This window comes from Podarcis muralis, chromosome 4 (genome assembly GCF_964188315.1).
Source record: "Podarcis muralis chromosome 4, rPodMur119.hap1.1, whole genome shotgun sequence".
In the NCBI taxonomy this organism is placed as follows: Eukaryota; Metazoa; Chordata; class Lepidosauria; order Squamata; family Lacertidae; genus Podarcis; species Podarcis muralis.
In genome coordinates this window covers 20,347,815-20,367,466 of record NC_135658.1, presented here as the reverse complement: position 1 = coordinate 20,367,466, position 19,652 = coordinate 20,347,815, and the positions used below count along the sequence as shown (strand labels likewise).

The window sequence follows — 19,652 nt, the reverse complement described above, 5'->3', positions numbered from 1 at the left end:
ACTTGGCACCATCGCAGTCCTCGGCCGAGAGCCCTGATCAAAATTGGCAGAGTAAGATCAGATATGATCAGATCAGCTCGGGCTGAGGAGGGAAGATGGCGATGGTAGCAGCTCTGACGCAGAAAGGGATATGATCAGAAAAAATCTTTAATGGGGGGAGAGTGGAGATTTTTTTTTTATTTGAATTACAAAAGGGGTGTACTTTACAGAGGTTGCATTTGCTTGCATGGAATATTATCACATACAGTTTGAAAAGAGGGTGACTGTAAACTCTGGATGCCTGCCAGCTGTCCGAGGGCCCTGGAGAGCTGGCGTGGCTTTTTATGGAGAAACCGAACCAATCTTTGTGTAACTTACTGATTTCCAAGTACACCCCTACAGTACATTTGAAACATCGGCTGCTTTGGAAAGATCAAAGGCAGTGCGACGTCGCTAATTAACTTCAACCTTGGATGGAAGCCCAGAGAGTAGTAGAGCAACAATCAGCAGAAATGGAGGGGTCATCGAAGGAGGACTGTGCTTTAAAATATGAAGACTGAGAACAACATGGAAAAAGCCACCTGTGTGATTACAGAAATAAGGAATTGTTACGTAAAACAAGATAGCGAGTTATACCAGCGACTGATTGATCGAGAGAGGAGATTGTCAGTATCAGGATTGGAAAATTGTGAAGTAACAAAGAAGATAGCAGAAAGATAAAGGATGGACATTTAGCTCTTGCAATCCAGAACATGGGAGGTCTCATTGAAATTAATTAATTCGGACCCTATAATTGGCTGTATTGGTTTTTGTTTTTGAATGTGGTAAGATTGGGCTTGATTTGTTATTAATAGGAATGTTTCCCCCCTCTTTATTGGAAAATGAATGAAAATTATTTACAAAAAAAAAGGAGTGCCAACTTGGCCCTGTGACCATGGGTACCCAGGGGCTGTGGGCACCGAAAATTGTGGGTGCCTGGCCCCTTCGTGGGGAATTTTGTGTGTGCTCGGGCACCCAGGGAGCTGGCACCTATGTTCCAAATAACTTCCCAGGAACAGTGAGACACAATGTGGTGAAGTAAAAGAGCTAAAAGAGCCCTCTTTAAGTGAGGAGTGATATTAGGCATGCTTCCAACTTTCGCAAGCAGGGCGCCTTTTCAGACAAACTAGGTCTGAAAAGAGACTCTTTACAGGCAAAGATTGAGGAGGGAGGGTAGAGAGATTTTAAGGGCAAAGTGACAAGAATCCTCCCTGCTTGTCTATTGCCCAAGTGGAGAATGACTGAAGATTAGGCAAAAGGAGCTATGCAAAGAATTAATAATAATAATATTAATAATTTTTATTTATACCCTGCCCTCCCCGGCCAGAGCTGGGCTCAGAGCGGCTAACACAAGTAAAATTACAATAAAAACATAATGGGGGGGGGGACCAATTTAAAATACAGGTTAAAATGCAATTTAAAATGCAGCCTCATTTTAAAAGTAGTCCATGGATCAAAACCATAAGGGGAGGGAAAACATAAGGGTCAGACTCAGTCCAAACCAAAGGCCAGGCGGAACAGCTCTGTCTTGCAGGCCCTGTGGAAACATGTCAAGTCCCAAAGAGCCCTAGTCTCTTGTGACAGACCGTTCCACCAAGTCGGGGCCAGTACTGAAAAGGCCCTGGCCCTAGTTGAGACCAATCTAACCACCTTGCGACTTGGGACCTCCAAAGTGATGTCATTTGTGGACTTTAAAATCCTCCGCGGGGCATACCAGGAGAGGCGGTCCCGTAGGTACGAGGGTCCTAGGCCGTATAGGGCTTTAAAGGACAAAACCAGCACCTTAAACCTGACCCCGTACTCCACCGGGAGCCAGTGTTAAAGCACTGGATGGATGTGATCCCACAGCAAGGACCCTGTAAGGAGCCTCGCCGTGGCATTCTGCACCCACTGGAGTTTCTGAGTCAGCTTGAAAGGTAGCCCCGTGTAGAGCAAGTTACAATAATCAAGTCCGGAGGTGACCGTTATGAAAAGTTGCACATTAGAACCTTCAAAAATCACCCTCCCCCTCCTTTGGAAAGGTAGCCTGTTTAGCTTTCACTTGGAGTTAAATTAGTTGCTGAAAATTCACAGTGTACCTTGTTGGACGAATGCACGGGTGCAATGGCGCTAATTCACGGAAATGGTTAAAGTACCCATAAATTACTGCCATTGCACTTATGATAATGAATAGAAGGTAGTGGTCAGACCCAGGAAAAGATCAACAGAACATGTCTGGGGCTGTGTACATTTAAAGCACATTCTGTCACCCCCCCCAAAGGAATCCTAGGAACTGTGGTTTTTTTGAGGGTGTTGGGAATTATAGCTCTGTAGGGGGCAAACTATGGTTCCCAGGATTCTTTGGGGTAGGATAAAATGGTTTAAATGTATGCTGTGTACTCTGTGAAGGCCGAACGTGGAAAAGGTTCATTTTTAGTTTTCTTTAAGAAAGAAGAAGCTTTTCTGCAGAACGATGTGGTTTGAGTTTCCGTCTTTGACTGTCAATATCAGCCTACATAAAAACTGTTTTGATTTGGACACACCGTAACCCTCTAAGTAGCAACACCTTTCCTAGTTTATGTCCATTCCCTAACTTGAAATCAATGGAGGAAAAGCTACGGTGCCCTTTTCCAATTTAGAAGGCGGTTCGCGATAACACTTACGACTTTCCCTCCAGATTTGGCTTCAGAAACGCTCATCGTGAATGCTTTCGTCCCTTTGTCGTAGGTACAGTAATGTTTTATCCAGGTGAACCCTAGAGGTCCTAAAAAAGAAAAATAAAGAAAACGGGAGGGAGGGAGAGAGAGCGACCAAGAGGTGAAAAGGAAAATTTGTACTTCTCTTATTTGCATAAATGCTTCCTAAGGAAAAATATTCCTGGCAAAATAGATAGAACAATGGTTGCTCTCAGGTCAGGCTGGACCTCAGAGTCTGAGCCAGACATTTATTTATTTTTGTCAGTTTGGGGGAATAAAAGGAAGAGAGATATTCAGCCTTTAAAAAAAAAAAAAGATTTCACACATATTTAATGTATTTTCTGTTATGCCAGCTCACAGAAAAAACTCAGAGAAACCTTGGCGAGAGTGAAGTATAAACATATGTCCTGGTGTATTTCAAGTGAACTTTGCAGGCAATGCCCATGGAAAATGCAACCCATTACTTCCCCCTCCCCCTAATGCCAAATTAAGATTCTATCCTCTTTTTTTTTGGATAACATTCTCAATAAACCGATGTGGGCAGCCAAAGCCCATAGGGTAGTGAAACAAACAGGCCCAGTGCATTCATTTCCGAGACTAAGGTAATGACTGCGTCACTCCTCCCCACCTCCTCAGCTTAAACAAATGACCAAATCCTTTTCCTCTTCAATAAGAGCGTGTTGAGATGGCCTTCGACTGTTTAATAAAGCACTGCGTGTGCCCAGCATTTCATAGTGTCCTTGCACTCCTTTTAATAATGCTCAAGGTAATTTCCGATTAGCAGATTTCTTTTTAATCACATTTTGTTATTATCAGTCAACTAAAAGGTACAAAAGGTGCTCAAAGCAATCTGCCGCTATTATTAAAGTGGGGAACTCTGCTTCGGGGGGGGGGGGGGGGACAAGCCACGAAGGCCACGGGGCAGGGGGAAGAGGGTTCAGCAAAAGGCGAAAACACCTTGATGAGGAAGCCAATCACAGAATTGTAGAGCACGGCAGTCATTTAGTCCAACCCCTTGCAATGCAGTCATAACTTTAAGCTACACTGTCATTGCACTTGCCGTTTTAGATTTGATGATGTTATTAATGTTATTCTTATCATCATCATCATCAACAACAACAACTGCTCATTAACTATTGTATTTATATCTTGCCCCTCCTCCCAAAGCAGCGCAGGGAAGCAAACAACAAGAGATAAAACTGTAAAACACACACACACACAAACATTTAAAATAATTCCAAACCAGGTACAGACTGGGGAAAGATCTTTTGAGCTACAGAGCCAGCAGCTTAAGAGCCAGTCTACATTTTAGAGCTTATCACACCAGCGCTGCAAAAACGGGAGGTTTCTGGGAGAGATGCTCCAAGCATAACTTTTTTCAAGTTCCTGATACAATGATGTCAACACACTGGAAGCCTTCCTGTTCCTGTCTATAGTGGCTCCTGGCAAGGATACTCACAATAGTCTGGTTTGCGTGGCACAGAAAGCCAAACGATGGCTTACTGGGAGAATGCAAACATCCAGGCTCTGGGAGAGCAACTCACAGCCAATTTTCTCCTCCCTGGCCCTTTTTTTATTGTAACTCGCTCTACGTGGGGCTGCCCTTGAGACTGACCCAGAAACTCCAGCGGGTGCAGAATGCCGCGGCGAGACTCCTTACGGGGTCCTTGCTGCGGGATCACTTTCACCCAGTGCTATACCAGCTGCACTGGCTCCCGGTGGAGTACAGGATCAGGTTTAAGGTGCTGGTTTTAAACTTTAAAGCCCTATAAGGCCTGGGACCCTCGTACCTACGGGACCGCCTCTCCTGGTATGTCCCACGGAGGACCTTACGGTCTTCAAACAAAAACATCTTGGAGGTCCCGGGCCACAGAAAGGTTAGGCTGGCTTCAACCAGAGCCAGGGCTTTTTTGGCTGTGGCCCCGATCCGGTGGAACACTCTGTCACAAGAGACTAGGGCCCTGCGGGTCTTGACATCTTTTCGCAGGGCCTGCAAGACAGAGTTGTTCCACCAGGCCTTTGGCCCAGGCACAGCCTGACCCCCTCCTTTGGTAATTCTTCACAGAACTCTAGCCCAATGGTTGCCATCAATTTGATTTGAACTGATTTTACAGTGGTGCCTCGCAAGACGAAATTAATTCGTTCCGCAAGTTTTTTCTTCTTGCGAGTTTTTCGTCTTGCGAAGCACGGTTTCCCATAGGAATGCATTGAAAATCAATCAATGCGTTCCTATGGAGACTGTCCGGGGACAGAGGGGAAGCGCCGCGCGCCTTCCCCTCTGTCCCCGGACCTGTTTTAAAGCAAGGGGCGGCGGGGAGAAGATTGCTTCTCCCCGTTGCCTGCCCCGCAATCTCCGGGGACAGAGGGGGAGGCGTGCGCGCCTTCCCCTCTGTCCCCAGACCTGTTTAAAGCAAGGGGCGGCGGGGAGAAGATTGCTTCTCCCCGTTGCCTGCCCCGCAATCTCCGGGGACAAAGGGGAAGGCGCGCGCGCCTTCCCCTCTGTCCCCGGACCTGTTTTAAAGCAAGGGAAGGGGCAGCGGGGAGAATCGCTTCTCTCCGTTGCCGCCCCTTGGTTCAAAAGGGGTCCGGGGAGAGAGGGGAAGGCGCGCGCGCCTTCCCCTCTGTCCCCGGAGATTGCGGGGTTGGCAACGGGGAGAAGCGATCTTCTCCCCGCCGCCCCTTGCTTCAAAAGCTTGCGGGGCAAGCTTCGTTTTGCGAAGCAAGCCCATAGGGAAATGCGTCTTGCGAAGCGGCTAAGAAAACGAAAAACTCCTTTGTCTAGCGAGTTTTTCGTCTTCCGAGGCATTCGTCTTGCAGGGTACTACTGTATAATGAATTGATTTTAGAATGCTGTATTATTTTACTGTTGTTAGCCGCTCTGAGCCCAGCCTCAGCTGGGGAGGGCAGGATATAAATAAAATTTTATTATTTTATTTGTTGTTGTTGTTGTTGTTCCTGGGCTACACTGACCCCTCTCCCCAATAACCATGACCTGTATCCTTTCCTACTGGTTGTGGTTACAAGGGAGAAGTTTAACCACAAGTCCTGGTTTGGACAGCACACAAAGCCAGACTTGGGCTGAGCTGAGAGCCCAGGAGGACCGGGAACTGCAGATGACCAAAGTGGCTGTGAGGCCCTCTCAGAACCTGTAAGTTCATGAAGTCCCAGCAAGGAATACTTTTGTTTATTGTGCTGTGCGAACCAGGCCAATGTGATGATGGCTCACTGTGTGGATAAGGGCTGATAAAACAACTATTACTACAGAGGAAAGCTTGTGTGCTCACCACTGATATTCCTTTATTGACAGTATTCCCATGGTTAGATGCTGGCTCAAAGAAGCATTATCCTTGCAATAATACGTTGCTGTAGATAGTCACTTTCTATACATACACTGGATATGTCTATGCAATGTTGCACACTTATGGAGTTTTGGGAGAAAGTACTAGATTATATAAATATTTCCATGGTACCGGGGTGGCGGGGGGGGGGGGGAGAGCTAATACTGTCATAGGATAATATTCTTTTAAATTATGTACTGCCCATATGGAATTTGACAACTGGTCAACCTAAATGGATTCCTCATGCCCTCACTACAGCTGAAAGACTTATATTGATCCATTGGAAGGATAAATCTATGTCCCCCTTTAATCAATGGGTAGAAGGGCACAAATGGCGCTGTGGTCTAAACCATTGAGCCTCTTGGGCTTGGCAATCAGAAGGTTGGTGGTTTGAATCCCCATGACGGGGTGAGCTCCCGTTGCTCTGTCCCAGCTTCTGCCAGCCTCGCAGTTCGAAAGCACACCAGTGCAAGTAGATAAATAGGTACCACTGTGGTGGGAAGGTAAACGGTGTTTCCGTGCGCTCTGGTTTCCATCACGGTGTCCCGTTGCACCAGAAGTGGTTAGTCATGCTGGCCACATGACCTGGAAAGCTGTCTGTGGACAAACACCGGCTCCCTCGGCCTGAAAGCAAGATGAGCACCACAACCCCATAGTCACCTGTGACTGGACTTAACTGTCCAGGGGTCCTTTACCTTTTACTTTTACCTAGAAGGCACGACAGCTCTTACAAAATACAAACTTGTAGACACAGAGTGTATGGAGAGCTTGTAGACACAGATTGTGTATGGGCAAATATAATGATATTTGCAATGTCATAAATAAATGTGTATTAGAATAATAATTTCATTTAAATACCTTTGCATTAGACAAGAACGTATGGAATTATCGTGTTTTTCTTCTTCTTTGCATTTCTTATGCATTTCTTGTTTCTTTTTTTATTTGTTCACTTTATTTTAATTGAGATATTTTCAATGAAATGTAACTATGATTGTATGCTGGCTTTCTGGATGACTAGGACAACTCTCATATCCCTTTCATGCCAATCAAACCTTACTCAAAGATATCAGCACAGTGATGGGAAAGACAGCATCATCTATCATAAAGGTAAGAGAGACCTGCTGGACCAGGCCAATGGCCCATCCACCCCAGGTTTCTTTTCCTACCATGACCAACCAGATGCCTATATGTCAGGGAACTGCCATCGGAGCCAGAGGGAGAGGGAGGGCTCCAGAGGGATTCCAAAGAGCGTCCCGGGAGGGAGAGAAGCAGTACATCTTCTGGGGAAGGAAATCAGCGTAACACCAGTGGAGAAGGGGGGCAGATGGGGGAATCAGTGAGGTGGCTCCAAGACTCCTCGCCGGGAACCAGTGGGGAGAGCACGGGTCCTCCGATGCCCACACCCTCCCTGCGCAGAAGGCTTCCGCGCAGAGAAAGTAGGCGGAGACTAGGCGTCAAAGAGCTTCTTTGCTGGAAGAAGTTCAAGAAACGCCCACTAACGGATTCTGCCAGTGATTGAGACAGCCACGGGCGCGTGGCTGTCCAGACAGAAAGGGTTCATTCAGGCAACCAGCCAAGGGTGGCGTTGATTTACACACAAGCAACCCCTAGACCCATTAGACTATGGGAAGTCCACAAGGTAGAACCTCAGTCCAACAGCGATTCCCAGCAGCTGGTGAACAGAGGCCTAATGCTCAGTGTGCAGTTTGATTCGGATGTGTTAAATACTCACGCTTCTCTTGAACGTAGAGATAGCCTTCCATTGTCCACTGGCTTGGTGGCCTGTAGTCCTGGCTGGCAGACTTCATTCTCTGCATAAGCCGTTCTACTTCCTGCCTTGTGCTTTCAAAATTATTCCGGGTCTGTAAAACGACGACAACAACAGAAGCGATGAATTAAGCTCATGCCAATGCAATTTTGAGAGCGGCCTACCAAAATGGAACTGACGTCTGCTCTGAGGGAATTGCAGTAAAAGCAAGCCTTGTCAAATGCTGCGTTTACCACCCACCCCTAACTCGGACAGCCGCTCCAGAAGGTTACCATGGTGTTGAAAGCCGCTGAAAGGTTGAGGAGACACATTCACGTCAAGCATCCTTTTCACGCATTCATTCGTTCGGGCACTGAACGAGAAGCTAAGAAGTAGTTCAGGTCTATTAGCAAAAAACTGTCAACCCCGTGTAAGGAAGCTTCCCTATGATTTCTGTTCTTCTACCACACTGCTTGTATGAGTTTCCGAATTCCTTAAAAAGCGCAAAAAAATATACAGGGTTCTGGACTGGAGAGGCGGTGTGCGAGGTTTGAAGAACACAACCCCTGTTTGTACAGATCTACTAACACCGTGTGCACAACTCATTTTGCAGCAAGGTGCTCTAAACCAACCAACAAAAAGAGACAGATAAGAACAGATACTACACTTGATCTTAGCCAAAAGGTCGAGGTGGGATTGGTATAGAAACATTGGGAATCGTGGGTAGGAAGGTGGGAATATCGAAATTAATGGTTCTTATTAGTCTAAGTGGGACGCGGGTGGCGCTGTGGGTTAAACCACAGAGCCTAGGACTTGCCGATCAAAAGGTCGGCGGTTCGAATCCCCGCAACAGGGTGAGCTCCCGTTGCTCTGTCCCAGCTCCTGCCAACCTAGCAGCTCGAAAGCATGTCAAAGCGCAAATAGATAAATAGGTACTGCTCCGGGGGGGAAGGTAAACAGCGTTTCCGTGTGCTGCTCTGGTTCGCCAGAAGCGGCTTAGTCATGCTGGCCACATGACCTGGAAGCTGTACGCCGGCTCCCTCGGCCAATAAAGCGAGATGAGCGCTGCAACCCCAGAGTTGGTCACGACTGGACCTAATGGTCAGGGGTCCCTTTACCTTTACTATTAGTCTGAGTAGCACCGAGTCAAAAACAAAAGAGGAATGTAAATGGGTAAAATTGATGGTAACGGCAGCCAGACAGGTTATAGCGAGTAATAGGAAAAATGCAGAAGAGCTAGGGGTGAACCAATGGAGGAAAAAACTGAATAATATCATAATTTTAGAATGCCTAACTGTACATAGAATGAAAGGGTTTAAGGTCAGTGAGAAAGAAAAGGATTGGTTTGAGAGGTTATTGAATTATTTGGGTAGGTTTGAACAATTGGGGACAATTAAAATGTTAAAAGTTAAATAAACCTTGTGGATGGACCTTGTAAAAAACAGAGAGAGACAGGAAAATTCTCGGGTAAATCTTTTGCTCCAAAGGAAATGGAATTTGTGTTCAGGCAGAGTGGGCTGCAATTCTACTTACCATATTTTTTGCTCTATAAGACTCACTTTTTCCCTCCTAAAAAGTAAGGGGAAATGTGTGTGCGTCTTATGGAGCGAATGCAGGCTGTGCAGCTATCACAGAAGCCAGAACAGCAAGAGGGATCGCTGCTTTCACTGTGCAGCGATCCCTCTTGCTGTTCTGGCTTCTGGGATTCAGAATATTTTTTTTTCTTCTTTTCCTCCTCCAAAAACTAGGTGCATCTTATGGTCTGGTGCATCTTATACAGCGAAAAATACGGGTAGCTTACTTGCAGAGCTACCCAAAATTTTGTGCTATCTACATGCCCACTAAAGAGTGGTCACACTAATTGAAGTTGCTTTGGCAATGTGTTCATTCAGGAGTGGGGTAGAGGGAGTTGGGGATGCATGAAAGGGACATTGCAACTCCGAATGGTGTAGGAGGCCCTGTTTCCTCTTGCACCTGTCCACTGGACCAATCATTGCTTGTCCAAAAGTGCAAAGGTCTTCCTACGATGCTCCTACTGGAAACAGTTGGGGGGATTAAATTGGGAGGCTATTTAGAACTGCAGTCCGCTTTAAGTCAACAGGGCTTATTTCTGAGTTGACGTGCATAGCTAGCCTTGAACACATTTCTAAGAGCCTATCATAGGCTACACTGGATAGTACTAGACCTGCCAAGGCTACAGGAGATGTCAAGGAATAAAAGGATTAAAGGATTGCAAGAGACTCAGATATTGTGAGAACACCTAATGCTTGTTGACTTGGGTATGGCAACAACAAAGACTTTCTGTTCCAGAAATAACATGTAGTGGATTTGTCAAAAACGTGGCAGATGCAGGAACGCGCGCCAGAAAGACGACAACAGGTTTTGTAACTAGCAGAAGTCAAATTCGCTTACCCCCAAGCACCCCTTTTCCTGTGCGGCAAAAATCCAACAGCAAGCATAGATACTTTCAGAAGTCCAACAGGGGCATGGAATCACCCTGCCGTGCAACTGAAACTCGTGCATCTAACTGATGCACGCTCGTGGCTAGAAGCCCCCCTTTACCCAGAAACTTATTAAGTGGCTTGGCTAAAGAACCTATGGGCTCAGTGCATATTACGAACAGTAAAAATTGCCCTGCACCACTAGAGTAGCAACGACAAGAGTACAGAGAAGAACGTGCTGTATGTCGTGAAGCAACAGTGACCCCTGGTGCTTAAAAAAAGTTAAGGGTTTAGTTACAATCTTAATCACATTGCTCTTAAAGCGTTTCTCTCCTCCCCAACCTTCTTATTTGCCTCGGTTCTTTTTGGGAGGGAGAAAAAGGTGCTAGGTGACTCCCACAAGGGCCATATTCTGCTCCCCACATTTTCCTAATCCTTTGCCTCAAATCGGCACTGCACCTCTATGCAGAACCTGAAGGTTTGAGCGAAGAACTCAGCAATTTCTGTTACCCACATAAGTCGTTTTGTTGTGCGTATTTGTTTTAAAGCTGCTAATTGCTGCCTTGGGCTCCTTGAAGGAAGGTAAATACACACACACACACACACACACACACACACACACACAAACTTGCATTGATGAATTGGACTACGTCCAGTAGTTTTTAACGTTTGATCTTTATCAATATTTTCTCATGAATATTTCATATTGTTTTATGTAAACTACTTAGAGGTTTACGAGCCCCTTATCCACATCCTCGAGCCTTACTAAGTGAAACATAAATCTTGTCAAGTACAGTGGTACCCTGCAAGACGAACGCCTCGCGAGACGAAAAACTCGCAAAACGAAAGGTTTTTTCGTTTTCGAGTTGCCTCGCAAGACGAATTTCCCTATGGGCTTGCTTCGCAAAACGAAGCTTGCCCCGGGGACAGCGGGTCTTCTCTTTTGAAGCAAGGGGCGGCGGGGCGATCGCTTCTCCCCACCGCCCCTTGCTTCAAAAGAGGTCTGCCCCCGGACGGGGGGGGGGGAACACCTGCCCCAGCCACCCCGCTTCGGAACGCTGCTCCGAAGCGGGGTGGGGGGGCGGGAACACCTGCCCCAGCCGCGGGCTTTGTAGCGCTGCTGCGAAGCCGGGCGGGGGGCGGGAACACCGGCCCCAGCCACCCCGCTTCGGAACGCTGCTCCGAAGCGGGGTGGGGGGGGCGGGAACACCTGCCCCAGCCGCCGGGCTTCGTAGCGCTGCTGCGAAGCTGGGTGGGGGGCGGGAACACCTTCTGAAGGCGGGCGGGGGGCGAAAGTCTTTGTCCCCCCTGCCTGCCTTCCCAGGGGCTTTTAAATCGCCCCGGACAGCGGAGAAGTCCTCCGCTGTCCCGGGGCGATTTTAAAATGCCGCCCGCCAGCATTTTAAGATCGCCTGGACAGCGGAGAAGTCCTCCGCTGTCCCAGGGTTTTTTAAAATGCTGGGGGTGGGAAGAAAAGCCCTTGTCCCCCCCCCCAGCCTTCAGAAGAGGTCCGGGGACAGTCTGTCCCCGGACCTGGTCTGAAGGCGGTTTCCCTAGGAACGCATTAATTGATTTTCAATGCATTCCTATGGGAAACCGTGCATCGCAAGACGAAAAAACCGCAAGACGAAGAGACTTGCGGAACGAATTAATTTCGTCTTGCGAGGCACCACTGTAAGTAAATAAATACATTTCCTACAGGTGGGCACTTTACTTCACTTATTAGGAGCTTATATGCCTTCAGGGAATTTTTTTTTAAAAGGAAAGAAACCACTCCTAACCAACTATGTAATCTGGATGGAAGATGGCTTTTATTAGCCAAATTTCTTCCATCTCTAACTGCCTACAGTATTGGATGTTAAGGGCGAAAGTTTAAAAAATTAATTCTGTACTTTTCACAGAGACTGGATTCGCGAAGAGGTTCTGCAGAGAGGTTCTGAAATTCTGACTGCAGGTCATTCCCTGCTTGCTTCCAAAGATTTCTCCCTTTAAACTATTCTTACTGGGGGAGCATTTCCAATTAACGGCATTATGTGAAGCACTGGCAACATCAGCACCAGAGACTGGCATTGCTGGGCAGACCATGACAAGAGGAAGAGGAAGAAGATGCAACCTCCGTTTGTTAACCCAACAGCATGGATTAGGACCACTGGGAAATGGCCAAAAGGCAAACCCACGCCAGATGTGCTTGTATGTGTTTTCCACTGAAGACATTTTGCCCAAGCGGCCATCTCCTTAGATCTGGAGCCAAGATTTAGTGCTGGTCATCTGAAATCAGGGGCGGCAAACCTCTTTCATCATCCCAAGGCTCACGGTCCCTTCTGAACAGCCTCGCACCTCACCTGGGGAGGCATCCGAGGGCTGCATGCCATTGCTGGAAGGGGCCAGGAGCAAAAGTGGGCGGAGCAATGAATGCAAATTTCACCTCTGTACAGTGGGCTACATTCTAAACACACTCACACACCTTTCTCTATTCTCTAGCCTGACACATCGGACATCAGGCACACTGAGAGACAAGTGCTCAGGGTGCAATGTAGGGTTGCGAGGGATGTGGTCTGGGGAGAGGTATGTGGCACACAGAAAATTCTGTGGGGCAGATTAAGAGAGGCCTGGGGGGCGGGCGGGCTGCATTTGATTCCTGAGTCCTGAGGCTTCCCAGCCCAGTCTAAAATGAAGCTCATTTTCTCTGTCTGAATCAGTGATTCAGCTTTGCACTCACTTTTTATTACCGTATTTTTCGCCCCATAAGACGCACCGCCCCATAAGACACACCTGGTTTTTTTTGGGGGGGGGGAATAAAGAAAAAAAAATATCCCCCCCCCCAGGCGCGGGGCTGGCGCGGGGGAAGCCCGAGCTTCCCCCAACCCCAGCCCCCAGAACAGGCTGCTGCCTGCAAGCCTCGCGCGCCCGGCAGGACCTTCCGCCAGGCGCGGGAGGCTTGCGGACACCTTCCCGAAGCACGGGGCATCCTCCGGAGGGCACCCCGTGCTTCGGGATGCAGGCTGCCGCCCCAAGCCTCGTGCGCCCGGCAGGTCCTTCGGCCAGGCGCGGGAGGCTTGCGGACACCTTCTCAAAGCACGGGGCGTCCACCGGAGGGCGCCCCGTGCTCCGGCTGCAGGCTGCTGCCCGCAAGCCTTGCGAGCCCGCGGGAACCCCCCGGGCTCTCAAGGCTTGCGGATAGCTTTCTGAAGCCTGGAGAGCGAGAGGGGTCGGTGCGCACCGATGCCACTCGCTCTCCAGGCTTCAGCGATAGCCTGCATTCGCCCCATAGGACGCACACACATTTCCCCTTCATTTTTGAAGGGGGAAAAGTGCGTCCTATAGGGCCAAAAATACGGTAATATTATTATTTCAGCCCCTTGTTGAGCAGGACTGGGTGAATGCTGCAATTCTATGGAAGTGCAAGAAAGGGAATCGCAGACATCAGACTGTAACATTTTGCTGCCTGGAAACCTTGATTTTAAATTATCTTTTATTTATTTTCAGATCATGTATCTGCTTGCCGTTATGGCTATATTACAAGCGTGTGCTTAGAAGTGTGAGCAATGGCTCTGGCTTTCAGGAGCACAAAGGGTGGCTGGATTTAAATTTTTTTAAAAAAACCTTTTTGGCTGGGATGGGGCTTCTATGGCCTGTATAGCTCTCTCCTATTCCAAATGTCTAGCAAAACAGCAAAATAGCTTCTTCTTTTCTTTGAAGAAAAGCAAGCTAAAGAAGGAAAAATATGCAAAATTTATTTGATTTTGATCATTTATAGGGCCATTAAAATTGGGCCTTGCTTGGCTCCAAAATTGGATGGGCTAAGCATAGAGTTGTCCTCCCCATTCAAAGTGGGGCTCAAACCCACGACCTTGAGATTAAGAGTCTCATGCTCTACCAACGAGCTAGAGTGACCCCGTCTGTCTACCTCTGTGCACAGGGCAGGGTTTATACATCCTTTTGCTTAAGTCCGTTTAACGTACTGGACATCTCGAATTGGGTTGTTTATCTGAATTGGGGGCAGCGCAAGTTGTACTAATTCAAAGCGTAGAGACGTGAAATCGATAACTGGATTCCCCACCCAAGGCAGGCAGGTGAAAATCAGCGTGACTAAGCAATACAAATGAAGCATATTGCATTTATGCATGAGCTCCCTTGATTTGTTTTCAAGAGATTTTAGCCTCGCAACAGAGCAAGGCTTTCGTTAATGCTGGAGTTCAGTGATCTGAGAAGCTGTGATAAACGCCGCTCCTCCTTACATTCTGCAAGTTGAACTGCAGCTGTTGCTTGTATGGTGCAAACTCCTGGGCCAGCTCATATCCCTCGTGGTAAAAGGTAAATAATCCCTGAAGAAAGGCCAAAAGCTGAAAGGGAAGAAAAATGTACCATCCGTTATTAATTGTTTTCCTTATCTGCCCTTCACCAGAAGGTCCCAGGGCAAGTTACAGCATATAAAACACAATTAAAACAGTAAAAAAACACAAACCACCCACAATCCCAGAACAATAATTCCATGCAACGCATTACAGGGAGAATTCCCAAATCAGTAAATTTCAAGGGCCATGGAAAAGACATGCCTCTTCAGCAACCAACAGAAGCTGTAAAGAGACGGTGCCAGGAAGGCGTTACGCATTCTTGGGGCCATCACCAAAAAGGCCCTCTCAAGAGCTGCTTGCTTCCCCGCAAAAACTCACAAGCGGCAGAAGGGTCTCCTCCACTGATCTTAATTGATCAACTCATCAAAAGGGAAGGAGGTGCTCTTTCAGAAATTTGAGATCCACATTGTTTGGGGCACGCACACACAAATGCACATATGAAGCAGGCATGCAACAGAGAACTCTTAGGATAGCTTTGGAGAGGGCAGAATTTACTTTCAATGGGAAGAACATAAGTTGTGGTTATTGTAATGTGCCAAGGGTGGTTTACAGTGCTGGTGAAGCCCCTTTCAGCCATTTTGCCAACTGCTTTTGATGCTGCAAAAGGATCAGGCAAGAGCTTACAACATGGGCGTAGCCAGGATTTATTTTTTTGGGGGGGGGGGGCACGGCAGGCTTCATGTTGGAGGGGGGAGAACCTGAGTTAGTTATGTATTTTTGTTGATTTACTTGATTGGCTACGCCCATGGTCTACAACCACAACGGGTCAAGAAAAGGAGTGGAAGATGGACTGGAGCAAAGGCACGAAGAGGAAAGACACGGGGGAGTTTGAAACAGGGACAAAAAAGGTGCAGAAGAGAAAGATGCACATACCCGGGAGCCTGAGAGATGAGTGGGTTTAAAAATGTGAATTTTGATTTAGAAGACATCTGAAAGCAGTCCTGCTTAGGGAAGTCTTTAATGTTTGCTGTTTTATTGTATTTTGTTGGAAGCTGCCCAAAGTGGCTGGGGAAACCCAGACAGATGGGCGGGGTATTTTTATTTTCTTTATTTTTATTTTCAAAACTAACAGCAAACTCCGAGGGGGGGGGGGCGGGAGGATGCCTTTAAATTTAGTTTCAATCAAATCTGGCCCAGGGATAATGCAGGTGATGTATCTGGCAACCTATCAAGAGAACAAACTGCAAAAGAGATTTTGTTTACTTAGTTTGCTTTGCCATTTAAACAGAGGCCCGGTTTTTAATCTGCGGGCAAACCTGTCAAGTAAACCTTTCAGTCTTACTAATAATGCTCCAGGGCCAGCAGAAGGTCCAAAAAATGCAAACACCAAGCTTTCTGAATCTCCTGGTAGCCCATCTTGCTATTATACCCTCCAGGAACACCATTCAAGTACTGCTGCCACCTTCAGATCAAAAACTGCTTTGTTATTACTATCATTAAAAAAACAAAACAAACCTGTTCTGTACTGAAGAAAAAGACTTACTGGCACTAGATGGCAGCAATGTCAAACTTAACACGAAGCATTCAATTCCCTATACCAAAAGTTAATATGAGTTATTTGTTTGAGCAAGCAAGGTTTCCGGTGTCATAGCCCCAAACACATTTCATTTTGTTTTTTTCAGGAGAAGGGCTGGTGTATATGTCAACCCATCCATGTGGTCAGTGTGTACGATGCTCCAGCCATAATGTTCAGAGCTGCATATGTACTGCTTAGTTTACCTGCTGGAGATAATCTACTGAGATGCTCAGTGTGTGCTAAGAGGTTCGAAATATTTCTCAACACAAGTGAAACATTTCAGCCTTCGAGTATTGTTAGCCCAGAAATGGAAACAAGAAGAAATTCCCACGAAAGAAGAATGGCAGACGAAATTAATGGACTATCCAGAATTGGACAAAATGACAGGAAGGATTCGAGACCTGCAGGACCAGAGATTTACAGAAGATTGGAATAAGTATATTAATCATTTGAAGAGCAACTGTAATCAACAAATTACGCTAGTAGGACTACAAGAAGTTTTGTAAGGAGAAATATACGAAGTGTTACAAAGTAGAAAAAGATAGAGATATTGGTTATGAGTTTGAAATGTAATAGGGATGATGAGAAATGCATACTGAGAGATTAGATTGGAAAATTTTCAGACAGGATTGATGGAAGTCAAAAATTTGAATAAGATGTAAAAGTATGTTTAATTACGGTTGAAAATGATATGTTAAAAAAAAACTAACAAAAATTATATATATAGAAGCAAAAGAAAAAAGAAACATTTCAGCCTTCACTAGTATTCAGTCTCAGATTTCCAGAGGCTCTCGGGCAGCAGGAATGTCATTGAATGTGGCATTTTCCTTCCACCTCAGCTTGAAAGGGAGTTTTGGAGAAAGGGCGTTTTGGAATTCCTGTTCAAAATGGAAATGGGGCAGACAGAAACCACTGCAATTGTCTCTACTGCATCTAGTTTGACCCTCAAGGCCCCCACTTTTAGCCTGAAAGATGGAAGGTGTGAAAACTGAGAATTCTCTCGAGCTCTGCAGACTTCACTGAGTGCGCCTGTGCAAAGTGTGAATGGCCTTCGCCAGTGATTCACCCAATAAGCAAATACCCAGCTTCTCCACCCTGCAGACGTGGCCTTGCTCTTCACCAGGCTCCTCAAGCAACAGGGAGAGCCAGGGAGGCACCTGGAAGAGAAGGAACCCAGGGAGGATGCAAAAGACTGTATTTGAGGACCCAAAGTTCCACTTCATTTAATTCGGGAAAGGAAACACCAGTTCCAAGTGGTGTTTTGGACAGTAAAAGCAGGGGAGGCAAAGGTTTGCTTAAATGCAAACTGACTGGATCCTGCCCTGCGATCTCCTTGGCAAGGATGGGCAGGGTTAAAATACTTTCAGATAAATAAATGAACTCTTTCTCCCTGCTGTTTCTCAATTATTCTACCCACCCACTCCAAATTCCAGGACATGGGGCAAAGCCCCTGGGGAGGGCAATCTGAAGTTAGGCAAATAAATGGCAAGGAAAGTATCATTATTCCAGACCTAACTGCTCCTCTGGAAGTGGCTTTTCTGCTGCCGTTGTTTTTTTTAAAAGGGCCAACAGGGGGTAATGTTACCTGGTATGCATAAGATCAGTTGTGGCCCTGAGAGAAATTTTTATTGGTAGCTTTGTTTTAAATACAGCTGTTTTTAATTAGTGCTTTAAGTCAGATCTGGCCAGACGTCTACAGGCTGCATTCAGACACAACAATAAACAATGGATAATTCTTATGGAATGAGCCCAGACAAGTCTTAGGCTAGCACAGTCCCCTCCTTGGTGCAGCTGCAAGGAGAGCAGAAACTTCTGTTTTGCTTCCATTTGGAATGAACCACAGTTTAGTGTGACATTCCTACCCTAAACTGCGCCTGGTTAGTCTTAACTATGGTTTGCCGAAACAAGCCAACTTCAAACCTTGGTTTATGAAGCCAACGTGTTTCAATAAACTATATTTTATAGGTTAACTAGATGCAGTTTACGGTTCAGATGTAACACTAAACTGTGGTTAATTCAAAATAGAAGCAAGCTGCTTATGCTCTCCCCCTCTTAGTGGAGAGGAGAGAGAGAAAGCATGCACGACTGAGGCTCACCTAGGCTTCCTGTAACAATCAACCATAGATTCGTGTTTTGTCCAGACACAGTTACTGGGTTTGATGACCCCAGTGAATTCAGGATTCATTGGTGCATCTGAATTCAGGATTGCCATTTTTCACCAATGCCTGGCTGGTGAATCTGTTTCCATTACTGCCCTTCAGTGCCAGAGGAAGCTTCGCTGAGCATAACCATGAGGGTAAGAGATTCTGGGTTTAATCCAGAGTAATACTTAAGAGCAGATCCACTAAAACCAATGGGAATCAAATTACTCATGACTAAGTCCCATTGAGCTTAACAGGTCCACTTTAAGTAGGACCAACTCTGAATCTAATCCATTAACGTGTTATGCAGCTGTTTAAAACACTTTTGCCCTGCAGAAAACAAGCGCTAAGCAAGATTCAGGGTCCATTATCCTTAAAGCAAAACCGTGGCTCATTTGATTGTTAGAAAACACCAATCTCTCTCTCTCTCCCCTCATCCCTATATTCCAGATCACCAACAAAATCAACTTAAGACTGGATAACCAAGGATCTTTCGAGCTATCTGTATTTTTAAAATAAATACATGAACCAGGAAGACAGTAACTTTTTGACGAATTAAAGGCTAGAGGTCAAATTCCTACCCTATCCAAACTGGAAGTGCAATCTTCTTCCTGTGAGAATGAGATGACCAAAGAATCTCAGGGTCACCAACACTACATAAAAATAAATAAAGGACGTTTTGCAGGCTTCAGATGTTGTCATTTTCCCTTGGTCCTCATAGCTCAGCTGCTAACTCACCCTCGTGGCTAGGGCTGCGTTAAACTACCATAAGCTTTGATTTATTGCTCTGATTTATTTAGTGATTCAGAGCCTAGGTAAACATGCAACTGATAAAAGCACAACCGGCCGAAATCAGCCTCCTCAACCTCCAGTCGTACTGTGGGCGGGTTCACACAACATGTACTTTCAGCACATGGCCTGCGCATGTGAACGAGTCATCGCTGACTAAATCAACAGATACAAATGTAGCATCAGCCCAAATGAAGTGCCTTTTAATAGAGCTAGTTCAATTGCAAATGGGAGCAAAGAGAGCCATTGTGTAAAGTTCAGGTACAGCTCAGCTGGTCCAGCATAAGGCACTGAATCTCAGGGTCGTGGGTTTGAGCCCCACGTTGGGCAAAAGATCCCTGCATTGCAGGGGGTTGGGACTAGGTCACCCTCGTGGTGTCTTCCAGACTCTACAATTCTATGGTTCTGATTGGCCCTCAGGCTTCTGCTGCCACTAATTTTAAAAGCTGATGCACGAGATGACCAGTGTGGTATAGTGGTTAAGAGCGGTGGACTTGTAATCTGGTGAACCGGGTTCGCTTCCCCGCTCCTCCACCTGCAGCTGCTGGGTGACCTTGGGCTAGTCACACTTCTCTGAAGTCTCTCAGCCTCACTCACCTCACAGAGTGTTTGTTGTGGGGGAGGAAGGGAAA

At 46.5% G+C, this 19,652-nt stretch overlaps 1 protein-coding gene across 2 annotated transcripts in view; it reads right to left on the bottom strand.

Moving 5' to 3' along the window:
- Positions 1-19,652, bottom strand: part of ARHGAP42 (Rho GTPase activating protein 42) — a 178,117-nt gene that overhangs the window by 44,455 nt on the left and 114,010 nt on the right. For both annotated transcript variants that reach the window (XR_013392512.1, XM_028726131.2), the window contains exons 7-9: positions 14,458-14,562; positions 7,764-7,893; positions 2,661-2,761 (exon numbers count right to left, since the gene is read on the bottom strand). Coding sequence is in view for 1 of the 2 variants with exons in the window: in XM_028726131.2 (XP_028581964.2) it covers positions 2,661-2,761; positions 7,764-7,893; positions 14,458-14,562 (336 nt within the window). In the remaining variant the exon portion in view is untranslated. The remainder of the gene's footprint in view (positions 1-2,660; positions 2,762-7,763; positions 7,894-14,457; positions 14,563-19,652) is intronic.